Source organism: Accipiter gentilis, chromosome 20, assembly GCF_929443795.1.
Source record: "Accipiter gentilis chromosome 20, bAccGen1.1, whole genome shotgun sequence".
Lineage (NCBI taxonomy): Eukaryota > Metazoa > Chordata > Aves > Accipitriformes > Accipitridae > Astur > Astur gentilis.
In genome coordinates this window covers 546,652-562,807 of record NC_064899.1, presented here as the reverse complement: position 1 = coordinate 562,807, position 16,156 = coordinate 546,652, and the positions used below count along the sequence as shown (strand labels likewise).

At 44.3% G+C, this 16,156-nt stretch overlaps 1 protein-coding gene across 2 annotated transcripts in view; it reads right to left on the bottom strand.

The window, feature by feature from the left end:
• Positions 1-15,844, bottom strand: part of ADCY2 (adenylate cyclase 2) — a 196,798-nt gene extending 180,954 nt beyond the window's left edge. For both annotated transcript variants that reach the window (XM_049824068.1, XM_049824069.1), the window contains exon 1: positions 15,562-15,844. In XM_049824068.1, coding sequence (XP_049680025.1) covers positions 15,562-15,789 — 228 coding nt within the window. In that variant the 5' untranslated portion in view covers positions 15,790-15,844. The remainder of the gene's footprint in view (positions 1-15,561) is intronic.
• Positions 15,845-16,156: the final 312 nt, after the last annotated feature.

Genomic DNA, 16,156 nt, shown 5'->3' with positions numbered 1-16,156 from the left:
AGACATTAAAACTATGTACCATTTCATACATGTATTTTCAAAAATACTGAGTGTTAAAAAAAAAAGTTACAGGGTTCAAGGATTACTAACTTACTGACTTCTCTATCAAAACAGGATGACATCTTCCTTTAACCAGACTGACTGAAAGAATCTATAGCAAAAATTGCCCATTTTTTCTGTAAAGCCTTTTCCAGGACTTGAGAGAATTGGAACGATTTTCAGAAGAGGTATCATCTCCCTTCCCTCGTAAAAGCGGACAGCTTTTCAGTTCTCTAACACTGTGTGCCATCTACTAGACAGCTGGAAAAATCTCTATTTTATTAGGGGGTGCCGCGTCCTGCTCCTGGCCAAGTAGCTGTACAGCTTCATCTAGGACTTCAGCATTTAGGACAACTGAAAAGTTTTGGCCCGCCATCTCAGATTTCTTTTCCATCAATTCCATCGTTATTAGTCCATCTTCACTTTAGAAACGGCACAGTGTCTTTAAGGCCAGATGCTGTTTCCAAGGCCAGATGCTGCTTCCAAGGCCACATTGTACTTTCTGGATCCACAACTTAGAAAAACTCCTCTGCCTTTCATGCCCACCATTTATCTTTCATAACGCAACGCTTTGCCTGTTTTTCTTGATTAGCTGCCTGGTTAGAAGCTGTCTCGTGTCTTTTTTTTTTTAAGCTTTTATTAAGCTTTTTGCAACATGTTCAAGGACACTAGCAAAAAATTAATTGAACTGTACCTTTTAATCAAACTGTCCTAAGTTTGTGTCAATGAAGCTTTTGATTTTCACTAAGGCCCTATGTAATTGCACGCCTGAAATTTTTTCCCTCTGATGCAGCAGCGTTCCCTGTTTGGCTTGGTAGATCAATGGTAACAGCATCAGGCTCAAACCCAGTTGTTTCATGATGTCTGTTGTACTGAGAAATTCAGTTCTCTCTATTAATGAGTCTGATGTGCAGTCTACACTTGCTGTTAGCACATGGTGATATTTGACTCCTCGCTAGTCCGCAATCAGTCCAGAAATTTGCACATCGCATTTATGAGGCAATTCTGCCCAGCATCACAACTGCCAAGCTGCTGCATGATGTCATATATAACCAGCAAGAGCAGTTCTGCATTCATGGCCAGATTCTAGATCATTTTGCATTTGTTAGTCTGTTGTGTCACTATTAAAGCAGTAAGAGTTCAGTCAAATCCTTCAGGTGGCATTCTGGTCACCTGCAGCCTCTCCTCAAACTTGAAAGTCATGAACAACGTATGCTGTAAAATCCCACTGTATAAGAAGGTGACATTTTGCAACAGTGCAGTAATTCCAGTGAAATCAACAGGAACTCTTCTTTGACTTCACAGGGTCTGTCCCAGTTAGGACATAGGACTAATAGTGATAATACAATGACCAACCATGTAGGTATTCTGAACACCCTTCTCACCACCTATGTACTTGACTACAGTGCCAAGCCAGTGGATTCTTTCTAGTGAGTCCAACTACATATAGATGTTGTTCATCTTCTCACTTACTCAGTAGAAAACAACTGCATCCATACTTTCCCAAGTTTGCCCGATAACTATGAGTGAACCTCGCCTGCCTCAGTGTTGTAGCAATGATTATCAGGAACACGAAGTCTGACATACCAGAGATCAGGCTTCTGTGCTTAATGCAAAAACATCAGACCTCACAGAGGGTTTTTGGAAAGGCTCCTTGGAGGTGCTGAGGAAGAGTCAAAAGCCATGGCTGCTGTGCAAACAACAGTAACGTAAGGAAGGTTAAAAGAAAAGTTCTGGAGGCAAAATATTGGTTGCTAGAGAAGAAGCAGAGAACTATGGTAGCATTCCCAGAAATGCTTCCAAAACAAGACAGGTTGGCAAGCAGAAGTTCAATAAGCAGCTAAGAAAATATGTTAGAAAATTAATTCAAAGAAACAAGGAAATTTTGGGAATAGGGAGGGAGCCTCTTGAAGGTAGCTGAGCTTAATCTAAACCAGAAAAGGAGTTTGCTGGCACTTCAAAGGTAGAAATACAGTATGTGGTTTAAGAGAAGCAGTAATATCATGGTGACCTGTAATTCTCAACTAAAGGAAAGAACAGAAGTTGATTAAACTCAAGCAAGAAGGAAATGGCAAAGAAAAGCCACAACAGACAGACTCTCTTTTGAAAAAATTTGCAGAGAAATAAAGCACTCACGTGGAAGTATACACTCTTCTACATAAACACTAAAAGCCTAAGAAGCTAGATGGAAGAACTAAAACGCCTGTTGTTAAAACAACATTATTTACACAATAGTCTTCCAGAATACTTGGTGGAAAAAAGATCAGCAGCAGAATAGTGAAAAAGCAGAAAAGACTGAAAGCCACACACTTCAGCAGGGATTGAAGAATGGCTTGTATTAACAATCTAGGAGAATCAACAAATAGTGTAAAGTTCCTACCAACCAAAAAACTAGACTGAACAGCAAACGCTTATCAAAATAAATGACCTAGAGAACTGGTCATCCAACCAGGACAGAAACTATTTGAGGTTCTATGAAATGCAGAGGTAAGAAAGGCTGTCGAAGAAAACACAGCAGGTCAAGGGACACTTCAGTGAATACCAGCTAAACTGGTTAAGGGTCACAACAGCAGCTGGAAGCTGAGACCACCGTCATCATGTCTCTCACACAGCTGAAAAACAAAACAAACAAGCAAACAAACAAAAGACCACCCATACAAAGGAAGAGAAAACACTCAATCTGATCTCAAGAAGTAGAAAGAATCTGGTCCATAAAAAGTTGTTATTGAGGAGCAGCTTTATAACAATGACAAAGCTTGCTAAGAAAGCAAATGAAAAACAAAATCCAAACACTTAAATTGAAAGGGGGAGCTAGGAGCTCACAGATTAAAATCTTTGTAGGTGGCCTGAAGATACTATAAAACTCACAGTCACAGGCCAAAAGCTAATCAATTCCCAAAATAGACTTGAGAAAGACCAAAACACAACTAGAATGCCTGAACAACCAAGCAGTGAAGCTTCTAAAATCCATCTTTCAAAAAAACCCCACAAAAAAAAAACCAAAAAAACCCTGGTAAATAAAAGGGATCATAACATTTATCAGGATTCATATAAAGACTCAGTAATGTAGGCCAGGAAAAGAGCTTGAGAAATCATTTTTAAGAGTATAAAAATAAGCAGTATATTCTTTTTGAAACTTAAGCAGGAGTTAGCAGCCTGCTAAAGGACTTCTAAGCAAACAGATGATGCAGGTATTGAAAAGAACAGTTAGAGAAGAGCAGACTGTAGCAGAAAGGTTTGGGGGTTGCTTTTTTTATTTATCTGTGTTCATTGTGGCGTAATTCTTATTCCAGAATAATTATACAGAGGGAACACATCAGAAGATCTGTCTCAAATTGAACTATCACTATAAGGCATTACAGAGAAAAGCGAGAACATGAAATGTAAAAAGAATCACCACAAGCAGATAGGGTTCACCAGAAAGGGCCAACAGGACTCAAAAGGAAGAAGAGCTAAAATTGTAGTAACGCGTAACCTTCACCCAAAGGTGCTTCCGTATCCAAAGACAGGAATGTGGCATGACACCGGTCTCTCCTGGGATCCTTCTCAAAGAGTAAGAGAAATACCAGTAGGTCTGGTATCTATCCTGGGAAAAATTGTTTAAAAAAAAAAGGGTCCAGAGTGCCCAAAAAAAGTCCTCAGGAATCCTAGGGTGTATGTTGTTAAGCATATCCATAAACAATTCAGGAAAATGGGTGAATAGCAATCCGAAAAAGATGAGGGCCAGCTGTGAAGAATTACAAAAGGATCTCGTAACAGTCACTACTGAGCAAGAAAATGGCAGGTGAATTTCAGTGGAGATGTATTTCAAGTGTCGCAGCTCACACAAAATAATCCTAATTCTATACAGATGACAACAGGCTCTTGGTTGACCAGTAACACTGAAAAATGGAGGTATTCAGTGTTTATCGTAGGTAGACACATGAAAACATCGCTTTGTTGCTCAATAGCAGTCAAAAAGACACCCAAAATGCAGAACATATGAAAGGAATAAATGAGAACATCACAATGCTTCCTCAATGCATGATGAACACCGTAAACAATTCTGGTCCTACCACCACCACCACTTCCAAATGAATACAAAAGAACTAGAAAAGATAGGTTTCCGAGGATGGTCAAAGCTGCAACACAGTGGCTAGATACTGTCTCTTCCCTGCATGGAGTGAGCACAACTGTGCTTTGATACAGCTTTTTTGAGTTTTAAGGGTAGTGTCCATCTCAGAACAACAGGTAACAACAACCTCCACTTGAGCTGCCTGCATGCAAATGCCCCCTGAGCCTGTGGCCGTTCCTACTGTATCATATGCCATGGGATAGAGGACAGACACCTATCCCTGCCAAAAAACATAATTAGCAGAATCAGGATGTGCATGCTTGATATTTTATATGCATAAATATGCCCTGTGAAAAGCCCATGCACCCAACCAGAATGGGGAGCAACTTTTCCTATTTCTTTATACATCCTCATTTGCCATATTGGCAGTTTTCTCTCTCTTGATTTATTTTCCAGCGATTAGTATCCCCTCATCTTGTTAACCACATGTCATACAAAATCTGTCAGTGCATACAACCATTTATTTAATAAGCTGGGGTTCAGAGGGACCACAGGGGTTGGGGATGGGACTGTCATGCCTTTTGGTCATCCAGCACCATCTCAATCTTCTCTCAGGCTGGCAATTATCAAAAGTAGCTCTACTTTAAGACATTTAACAGACTATGAAAAACAAGATGGTCCAACCCAGTTACTAGTTGCTACAACACTCAGCTGGTGCACTTGTCCCACCCGAAGACACTAACTGGCAGCCACAGAAGATAAACCATGTCCCAGAGAGCAACCACAGTTAATTACATTCTGCTCCTTGAAGCATTCCCTTCAGAAGAGGGCTGAGACAGAATGCAGCAAAGCAAGGAGAATTTTGTACTTTGATGAAACTAATTATTTCAGGCTCTGGAGCTAATTAGCACCTACTCGTATCATTTAGATTATTTTTAATGTAAATGTAGTGACCAGCATATCCTTCCTGCCTGCTTTATTCTACATGTATTGCTTCTGAATTCCTCTCCAAAAATGTGGCTTAAAACTTAGTTTAGCTTGTTTTTCAGATGTTCTCAAAATCCTTCCTCCTCGTACTATCAAAATAATCTTGAAGAAACTCTCCAATAAATACAACTACTATTTATGCAACATCCCAAAATGTGGATACATGAAGATAAATTGAGTAAAACACTTATGAAAAATGTATGCCTTGCAGTTAAATATATTCAAAATATGTCATTGTTGAAAGAGTTTCATCAGTTAAACATCATGGATATTGCATTACTTCACAGGACTCAAAGACATGTTTTTCAGATTAACTGCATGGCAACATGTATTAAAAGTGAAATTATGGCCTTCCTTGTACCCATATAGACCTGTGGAAATCAGAAAAACTGAAGTACTCGTTCAATTCTTTGAGCTATTTAATACTGACAGTTACATATTTTGGCTGTCCCTTTTAAACCAAAGCTAAAAGGTGGCCTTCCCTCACCACTTTACTCCTGACATCATAACTTGAAAATCTGGCTGCAATCAAGAAAAAAATGTCAAGACAGAACTTGCTTAAAAGTAAGGATCACAAAATCTGAACCAGGGAGCACATGCATTTCAGCACATGAGGAAACAATGTTCATTTCAAAGGTCTGTTTAATGAAAAAAAAGATAAGCTTCTTTCTCTAACAGGTCTTTTAAAAATACATTTTGCAAGAATATTCCACAGATTCAACATATTGGCATAATAAGGTAACATGAAAAATAGTTTTAATATTGAAAAGTCACTACTGTCATTGTGTAATTACTTTTCAAGTTTTTCCTAAGGTTTTGCAATTACTTACTAAACACAGTTATTATTACTGCAGAAAATGTTCTTAAAGTTTACTCCCCTAAGGACACTTTCCACACTCTCATATGTCTCTCAGTTCAACTACTTTAAACCAAAGAGATCTCAGATCAGGCCCACGTTCTGCAATGGGTATTACTGCTATAATGATAACATTTTAAATAAAGGTCATCAATATGCCAACTTACATTTGAAATATAATTATGCCAAATAACAGCTCTATAAAGCAGCAAAACTTCAGACACATTCATAGGAAACAGAGCAAAAGAGGTCCTGCAAATCCAGGCATTTCTATTTAGTGTCAGATAAGGGCTTATTTAACCAGTACTGTTACCCCATTTCATTAAGGCACAAGTAAGAAAATACTAAAAATTGAAGACACCAAAATCAACCTGGTAAATTGTTTCAGGGTCAAACAGACATCACGTCACTTGGAGAAGTGTCTAAAATCCCACCACCTACCAGTCGGGTTTGGAAATTGCCAGGAGTCCTGGCCCCTTTCTGGCACAAACTCTGGGGTGCCACTGGGGATTACAGGACCAGCTACTGGTCTGGACAACCTACCATCTCCTGGGTCTTGACCAGAGTAGACTGTGCTCAGACCACCATGCCAGCAGAAAGGACCACCACAATAGCTGCATCAAAGAAAGGAAATCCATCCACCTGCCAGGGTATATAAAGCAAGAGGAACGACTTAGGAGGAGCAGCTGAGGGACCTGGGGTTGTTTAACCTGGAGAAAAGGAGGCTGAGGGGAGACATTATCACTCTCTGCAACCACCTGAAAGGAGGTTGTAGTGAGGTGGGGGTCAGTTTCTTCTCCCAAGTAAGAAGCAATAGGACAAGAGGAAACAGCTTCAAGTTGCACCAGAGGAGGTTTAGGATGGATATTAGGAAAAATTCCTTCACCAGAAGGGTTGTCAAGCACCGGAACAGGCACTGCTTAGGGAAGTGGTTGAGTCACCATCCATGGAGGGATTTAAAAGATGTGTAGATGTGGCATTTAGGGACATGGTTTAGTGGTGGACTTGACAGTGTTAGGTTAATGGTTGGACTTGATGATCCTAAAGGTCTTTTCCAACCTAAATGATTCCATGATTCTCTAAGAGCGGGAGCACTAGCAAGCAGATGCTGAGCCAAGCTCAAAGAGCATCTGCTTTTCTAACACACCTCTCAGAGGAATAAGGTGTCCGAGTCATCAAACCTGAATTCAGTCTTGCTGGAAGAGGAGCTAGGGGAATCTAGTCTTCCCAGGATTTTCCTGCAGGGCTGACCAAAGTACTAGCAAATTGGAGACACAGATGGGGAAATATTACCTGGAATGGAAGGAGAGCAATTCCACTTATCCAGTCAGTGAGCAGGTCCACTGTGCATGCCACAGCATTTAGGGTCTGTAAGAGGTCCCACAGCACACAGTTCAGCTGCCTGAAGAGGCAGGTGGAAAAAGCAAGTTCAAACTACTTTTGCAAACCCCAGTGAGTGGCTCTGAAAAGCCATCAGTCCATGTGGGATCTCATGGGACTATCCAACGATCAAACACCAGACTGGTTGCACCTGAAGCTGCAAGGGAAACACATCTGGGCCAGACCATACCTTACCCCAGCTGCCCTCTGGAGCACTCTCTGAGCACACAACTGAAAGCCATTGCTCCTGCACTCTGGAGCACATCTTCCAGGTTAGAAAAAAATTCAAAACCAGAACCATGGGCGGTGGAAGAAGTGGATGCTCAGACAACAGACCTGAGGGCAAGGCTGAGAGGCCAGTGGTGATGGGGTGCTGCTTCCTCTGCTTCTCCCAGACACAAGCCCGGAACAGGTTCTCACCAGGAACAGCAAGGGACTTTTGTATCACGTAGGTGCTACTAAGAACAAGAGTTCTGTTTAGAGACAAGATATAAAGAAAATGTTTCTATACAGGTTAGAGAAACAGACAACTGGGAGGATAAGTGTAGAGACCACCTCACATTCCTCTGCACAGATGGTGCGATAATCCCTTGAATTTTCAGCATCTGAATAAGGTTCAGGGTCCGGAGCTTGCTTGTTCAAGATATAAAAATAAAAGATCTGGAGAAGAAAATGTGTGGAGCTGGGGTTTTTTCAATAGGATCAGGGGTGATGCTCAAAGAAAAAAAGAAGGCAGGGAAAAGGGGCAGAACTGTGCTAATTCACTTATTTTGGGGTCCAGATCCCAAAAAGTTTAATCTGTTGGCATCATCTCATCATTGCATATCAATAAGGCAAGCTGACTCCGTTCTTTTTGATGCAGAAGCCACTGTGGCAGCACTTTGCTTGTTTGGGGTCACAGTTCTCATAGATTAAGCCCAGCCAGTAACAAAGCACCACGCAGCCGCTCACTCACTCCCCCCTCCCCAGCCACAGTGGGATGAGGAGAAAATACAAAGGCAGGCTCGTGGGTCGAGACAAGGACAGGGAGGGGCTGCTCCCCACTTACGGTCACGGGCAAAAGACCGGCTCAACTTGGGGGAGAAACAAAATCAATTTAATCTGCTACCAATCAAACCAAATCAAGAATATTGGGAAGCAAACCCCAACCTGAGAAAAGCTTCCCCCCCCCACCCTCCCGCCTCAGCCCCACTCCTGGTTCTCTCCCCCCAGGGGAACAGGGGATGGGGGCTGGGGTCGGTTCCTCACCCCTTGTCTCTGCCGCTCCTTCCTCCTCAGGGGGAGGAGGACTCCACGCTCGGCCCCTGCTCCAACAGGAGTCCTTCACATGGGCTGCAGTCCTTCCATCACAGACTGCTCCAGCACAGGCTTTCCCATGGAGTCACGGCCATCTTGGGGGGCACCCACTGCTCTGGGATGGGCTCCTCCCTGGGCTGCAGGTGGGCATCTCCTCCTCCTTCACTGACCTCAGTATCCACAGAGGAGTTCCTCTTACATCCCAACTCCCTGCAGGTTTCCCCTCTTAAATCTGTTCTCCCACAGGTGTTTCCACTGTCACTGACGGGCCTGGCCTGGGCCAGAGGCTTGGAGCCCGGGGAGCTTCCAGCAGCTTCTGACAGGAGCCAGCCCTGCAGCCCCCTCCCCACTACCCAAACCCTGCCACACAACCCCAAAACACACAGCTTGGCTATGATTGGGGTGTAGGCACAGGATGAAACCCTACAGGTGTTCAGCTGCACCTTGTTCCCATGATGCTGGCACACCCTGCAGCTCAAGAGATCTGCAGATCACTTCTACCTGTGCTCAATGTCCATGCCACCATCAGCTTGGGGCGATGCACAGTGCAGTCTGGAAGATTCCAGTGACTGCTACCATTATAATGAGGAGAAGTTTTCTTGCTCACAGCATAAATGTAGGGACTGTGATCTCTGGTTAATGTCTTTAATCTAGGAGACCTCTTGAAGGCTGAGCCAAGGAAACCTATTCACCATTTTTATAGGAGTTTTAAGATCCCCGCAAATGCGTCAGATATCTTTGTCCACAACAAGGTGCTTGAAACCAATTTAAAAAATTTTGAGCAAGATAAGCAGAGAGGTATTCACAGGTCCATGGAGATCCACTATAAAGTTGCCAATAAATGATTTGTGAATCCACAGAGCTGGTTTGATGCTGATAAAGACAGCACACAATCGTAGCCCAATCCATCATCTGTCTTATTCCCATTGCACCTCAGTAAACAACAGCTCTAGTCGGTATGTTATTTGTCATTTTTGTCAGCTGCAGTAATGATTAGGAGTTGTGGATCCACCATTTTGAGTCACGACTTGTGACATTAAATAAGCTTTCCACTGCCAGGGTATCCACAAAACTTTAATTTATTAAAAGTACAGTTCAAGGCTAAGTACTTTTCCAACATAGCCATACCTATGGTTTTATCCAGTTTATTCAGCATCCAGGTTATTCAATATGAAGGATGAAACAGAGGTATGCAAAGTAAGGTTGCCACCAGCACCTCATTGTCTGGATGGCTCTGTCTCCAGGCTTGCTAGGGACTGGCAAATGCAACAAGCTCTTAGCAGCATTAAAAGTAACCACAGACCTACTGGGATCATCATTAGCAAATAAAACAAGAAAAGGCCCAGACTAATGAAACCAGACACAAAGCTAGGCAATTCCTGCTTCAGACAGGAAGATGCAGCAACCTTTACGGGCCCAACTAAAGAGGTAATACTGGCTACCAAAGTCATGCTCAGACAACCAAAGATACTACTGGAAGGAACATTTCACAGGAATGGCAATATCCTAAGACTGTATCAAATAACCAGCAATTATAGCTGCCAAATAGCCAGCAACTGTAGCTGGAAGAATATATTTTAATATGGTGCCTAGAGACAAGAAAAAAAAAAAATTAGAAATGTAGGATTTCCTCATGGAACATTTTAACAAGGGACTTGAAAGCAGAACTGTATGCTCAATTATAGCTGGAAATATGGAAAGAAAAGGCATTATAAACACACTAATGTTTGTTTTGCATTCTTCCTCATCTCGGTAGTGGCAATAATCTGGCACAATGAGTTTAAGAGGAGGAAGGATACCTCCTGGGCACAACCACCACGGCATCAAGCGTGCAAACAACCCTGTCTCTGCCTGTCCTTCAATTAGGGAGGATTGTCCTACTTCATTACCTTTGCCGTGACTTAGCTTTCTTTTGGGGGGAATGGATATGCTGGAGTTTCAAAACAGTACAGCAGATGCTTTGCCTTACTTTCAGTCTGCAAGGATTCCAAGGAATGCTTTCAGACCTTGGGTATTCTTGGACTTTGGGAAGACAGCTGGTGCTCTTGAACCAAAAAAGCTTTAAATTACACAGGGCTGATCTCAAAAGATTTCCTAAAATTGAGAGTACAAGTGAACTTACAATACAGCTGTATTATTCTATGCCATTAGGTTATAACAGAGCATCTCATGAATAGGGATATAACATCACCACAATGTCAGTGTGGTGACCCTTTGGTGGGGACAGATGAATTTTTCAGATCCAGAGCACTGACGAGAAAGAACATTACCAAAGGCATGCAGCAGATGTCCTTATGCAGACACCTAATCACGTGAGACACTGCGATGAGAATGACAGAACATGTCTTTCAAAGCTACTTTTTCCACATGGACTTGAAGACTTTTCCCCCTCCACTTCAGGATGAGATTCTGATCATGGAAATCTGGAAGGCTGGAAATTTGGGTGATGCCCAGTTTTTACCAGAAGCAGCAACGATTTCTTTTAGAGTAAGACCAATCAGAGGGAGGGAGGGTTTGCTGTCATTCTGACCAAGGGCCCAAAGAAATGGCAGACCCCAGTTCAAGCCCCAGGAGGCTTACAGGACTCTTCTGATCCTCTTCTCTTTGCACAAAGACAGCTCCCTGCCAGCCAGGCTGGCAGCTAAGAAGTTTTAATGTGTTCCTTCAGAACAAGGCAGCTACCTCTGCTTCCATGCAGAATCAGCTGAAGGTAAATTCAGTCAGTCTGATGCCAGAAAACCAGTTCCTGCAGAATGTGCATCTGCCATGTTGCAGGCACACCTCCCTAGATAACGGTACTCCCCCTTTAAGGATTGCCTACTCCCACTTTCGCTACAGAAGGTGTTTGGGCACGTCAGTGATGTACTGTGCAGCCAACCTTTAGTTTCCTAGATTTATGAATCAGTAAAAAGGCTCGGGAATCATAACTGAGCCTACCAGCATGATCATGAACCTTCCAGGAACTTCAAAGAAGTGGTTGAGGGGGTAAGTAATACCTCTGCTTCACAGACAGTCATTAGGCAGCTAAGAGGGAAGGCATCAGAACACCACATTGTAGAAGCACTTTTCACACGGCACATGCTCCACTTGGCCAATGATACCATCAAGAAGCATGCAGCTCCACATCAACATCGACCCACTGACAACCACAAGAGCTTTACAAGGTCACGTGTAGCAGCAAGGATTTGGGAGACAGATTAGGGCTTGTGTTAAACACCGCACAGCAGGCTTGCAGTCTTTGAGCAAGGGGCACGGGCCAGCCTAAAGCAACCACGCGTCTATCTGGTAGCAGACTGGTGGACCTCGAGTTTTGGGAAAAGGCACAAAAAGAAGATCTTGCCAGACGTAGGCCTTCTCCCACTTACCCCACAAGCGCTAAAAGATTCTGATATCCCTGAACCGTAGGTTTTTATTGAAGCCTGTATCTATGGGCTGGGCACTCTTTATGTCTAGAAAATACATAGATAAAGGAAAGGTATGGCCTTCCAATAAACTGTACAATTTGGGCATCATCCCCGTTTTCAGTCACAGGTTTTTTTAACCACCTAAGAAACAAACCATCACAACTGCAGATATTTCAGATACACTCACATTTTACATCACGAATTTAAAAATGGCATTTTTTTTTCCTCCTACAAACTGCAGTTACAACAGACATGCTCTGGCCAGAGACAAAACTGTTCTAGATACCACTAAAAAAGATCATAAGTTTTTAGTACTAAAAGGGAGAGGGGGGCAAATAATGAGTTTGTCCTACATACTATATTGAAAGAACAAGACAATAACCAGACAGAAAATGAAGCTGACCTCTGGCATTTCTAAGCACTGGAAGGCTTTCACAGGTTTGGGAAAATAATTTACTCTTTATCGATTAAAGCAGCAGCTAAACATGGATGACTGATCTTATTTTGCCAGTTTTCAGTTCCCGCCAGGTACAGAGAAAAACCGAGGATGCTTTGACACAGGAAATTCAAAGGTTGATACCATCACTACATTATTTAAAACTCCAAGTGTGAATGGTCATCTTTCAAACAGACTCTGGGTGTCTTATATCTAGTGTTTGAGGAGATAGAGCATTTAATTCCAAAGGTCAAAATCACAACAGTTTTCTGAAACAAACAAAAGCAAAATCTCCCAAGAAACCTCTCTCAGTGACAACAGCAGTACACTGCCTGAAAGAAAAGTAATGAGACTTCCAGGCACACTTTGTAAGTAATCTTGTTTACTGTAATTTTGCAACAGCTTTTATAAATTTTTCATCTGAAATCAGGAAGGCTACAGCTCGTATTCTGACAGGTTGAAATAGCTGAGTAAGTGGAATACATCCCAGTGTGGTTGGCTGTGTTTGGGAACACTTAAGAACACACTGCCAAAAAAAAAAAAAAAAAAAAAAAAAAAAAAAAAAAAAAAGGCAACTCAGACACCACAGTGATGTATTTTAACAACCAAATAAAAAATTAAAATAGAAGGAAAGCCTCTCACTTCCATTGGTTACTGGGGGTTTTTTAAGAAAGCCTGGAACATAAAAACAGTTCATGCCTCACTAATATCCATCTTTTCTTAACAATGTCCAATCCCACGTTCCACGTTCTAAGCTGTTCTTTGAAGTACAGGCGAGAAACACAAATCAAGTGTTCTGGTGAGTCATTTTGGAGTTTTGTTTCCACAACAGGCTTAACTAATTTTCAGTAAAATCTTAACTGCTTTGTACGAAATCTAAAGGAAACAACTGTTAAGAAAGATTTCCTTTACCTTCAAATGCACAGCACAGACCTAAACAGAACTATCCCACTTCACTTCCATTGCACCTCCTCTACAAAATTAAATCTTCTGTCAAAACAATCACATACATACTAGATGTGCAAAATAAAGACAAGGATATTAATATTGCCTCTGGTGGCTCAGACACTCCTAATTGCATGCCCCTTGTTATATCACCAGGCACAAAAAAATGACTAAGATTCCACAGCTATATAAAAAGAGTATTCTTTATTCAGATGAGGGAGAAACAGATCTAAACCTTCAGGAATATTTTAGTCACAAACGCAACAAGAGCTAGACTGTAATAAAACGCTTTTAGGTGAAACTCTGGGCAGGGCTCCAAATGATTTTGTCCAACATCCTGTGGCTGGAAGTCCATATAGGCAAGCTTTCTCTCTGCCTGAAGCTACCTTTATCCATCTACTGGAAACTTCAAGGATGAACCCCACCTCTCTCTCCACTCACCCGTCCAGTTGTTAGCCACAGGAAGATAAAGGCTCAGGAAAAAGGTTTTAAAAGCAGGTTTTTTCCTCTTCCGGTATGTCTGGAATTCCAAATGCAGACTGAACTATAAAATTCACTCCTTCTGAAGTAGCAAGACCTGGCAAGATTTGTCCAGCTCACAGTTTTGTTTCTGTAACTTTCAGCAGTCCTTCAGTCTGGGCCCAGTGTTATGCCACCGTTGCTATCACGAATGATTTACCTCAAGAAACGGAATTACAAAAATAAGCACGTGCAACTTGTAAACAAGCTGTAGATTGCACCATGACTGAAAGGCAAGAAATTTAGTGCCAAAAGCCCAAGTTCTGCTGCCTTGACCGTAGGCGAGTATCGTGTCCATCTCTACACCTAGACTATGCCTCAGCCTTGGTATCTGATGGACTTGCATTTCCATCATTGGTCCCTTCAGCCCTGACAGACAAGCACCCACGTTAACACACCAGAATGAGATAAGGCGTCGAACCTGTATTTTGTACACAGAGCTCCAAAATGGAAACATTTAGGCATTAACTGAATTATGAGGCATCACCATTACTGGCTTCACATTAGCTCTTTTACAACTGCTCTGTGTTTAGTAGGAACGGCAAAGCTCAAAAACCAATTAATACAAATACCAAAAGGAAATAAACCATCAATTAACTCTAAGATTAGCTAATCCTGCAAGCAGTTCCCGCAGTTTTTAAGATAAAAGTTTGGTCATAACAAGCAAGAAAACTGGATTCTCTGTCTGTTTAAGCAAACACTGTTATGGGCAGTGCCTCTAGAAGAGAATTCGTTAGATTATGCTAACCTATTCATCCTTGCTCTTAGAGAACACTAGCTCTATTCAATACGCATTAAGCTTTCCAGAAAACCATTAGAAGATTATTTAAAAAAAAAAAAAAAAAGTCTGAGACCCTCAAAATCCCCATTCTTTACTTCAGAAGTATACAGTAACGCGAACAGCCTGCCTCTAACCATTAGCAGCAGGAAAACTCTGTAAGGAGCAAGAATTTTACTGCCCTCTGCAGCTTTTCCTTTGCCTTCAACGCAAGGGCAAAACCCCCCAGATTTCTGGGCGAGATGAACTGGTACCGCCTGTCATCTGCCGCTGTGACATATTTTTCGCCCCAAAGGCTGGAAGCACGCAGGAAAGGTATCCGACCGACCAGACTTCACCTCCCCTAAAAACGACGGCGGCTCTGCCCCGAAAGCTTCCTTAAGAAAACGGGTCAAACGCTAGGAAATGGGGGGGGGGGGGGGGGGGGGGGGAAGCAGGGAGCGGCCCCTGCCTCCTTGCCATCAAAACGTGACCACAGGTCCTGGTACGGACCGCATTTTTGTGCGGCGATTTCAAGAACCGACGAGGCCAACCCGGCGAAGCTGCCAGCGGGGAGGGAGCAGCGCCAAGGAATTAAGTGAATTAAACTCGATGCGCTCGTTGACTCCCGTTTTCGCCCCACCAGCCGCCCTGCCGCTGCCCCGGCATCCCCTCGCACCGTCGGGCTGCAAAGTTTGGGGAGGGGGGGGGGGTGTTGCCCGGGCCCCGCAGCCGCCCCCCAACTTCCCTCGGCAGGAGCAGCGGCACCGGCCCCGCAGCCGCCCTGTCCCGCCCGGCTCGGCTCGGCTCGACGGAGGGCGCCCGGAGCGGAGCTCGCAGCCGGGCGGCGGGGGTGCCGGGGTCCCGGACCGGGAGAGCGTCTCTTACCAGCCCGGAGGCGAAGAAGACGGCGAGCAAGGCCAGGCAGGCGCCCATCACGATGAGGAGCAGGAAGACGATGAGCGGGTGCTGCTGGCTCATGCAGTAGTAGGACTCGTAGAGCCAGTCCCGCGAGCGGGACTGCTCGCCGCTCGCCCCGCAGCCGCCGCCCGCCTGCTCTGCCCGCTCCAGCAGGTAGCGGCGTCTCCTCCTCCTCATCATCGCCTCTTGCCACATCGGGCAGAGCCCGCGCAACTCCCTCAGCGCCGCCGCCGCCGCTGCTGCTGCAGGAGGCGGCCGGCGAGTGGAGCGGGGCGCGCTCCCGCGCGGGAGGCGGAGAGGAGGAGCCGCCGCCGCCGCGGCAGCGGCATGGTGCGCCGGCCGGCCGCGGCCGCCGCGCAGCCAGCCCGGGGCTCGGTGCGCCTCCGGAAGGCGCCACCCCGCCCGCACATGCCCTGCCCGGCTCCTCCTCGCCGGGGAGGGGAGCGGAGCGGGCGAGCGCCCGAAGGCGGCGGCGGCGGGAGGCGCCTTGGCGGGCCACCGTGCGCTCAGCCCCGGCCCCCCGCCCTCCGCCCCGGGGCCCTGGAGGGGTGCCCGGGCCACC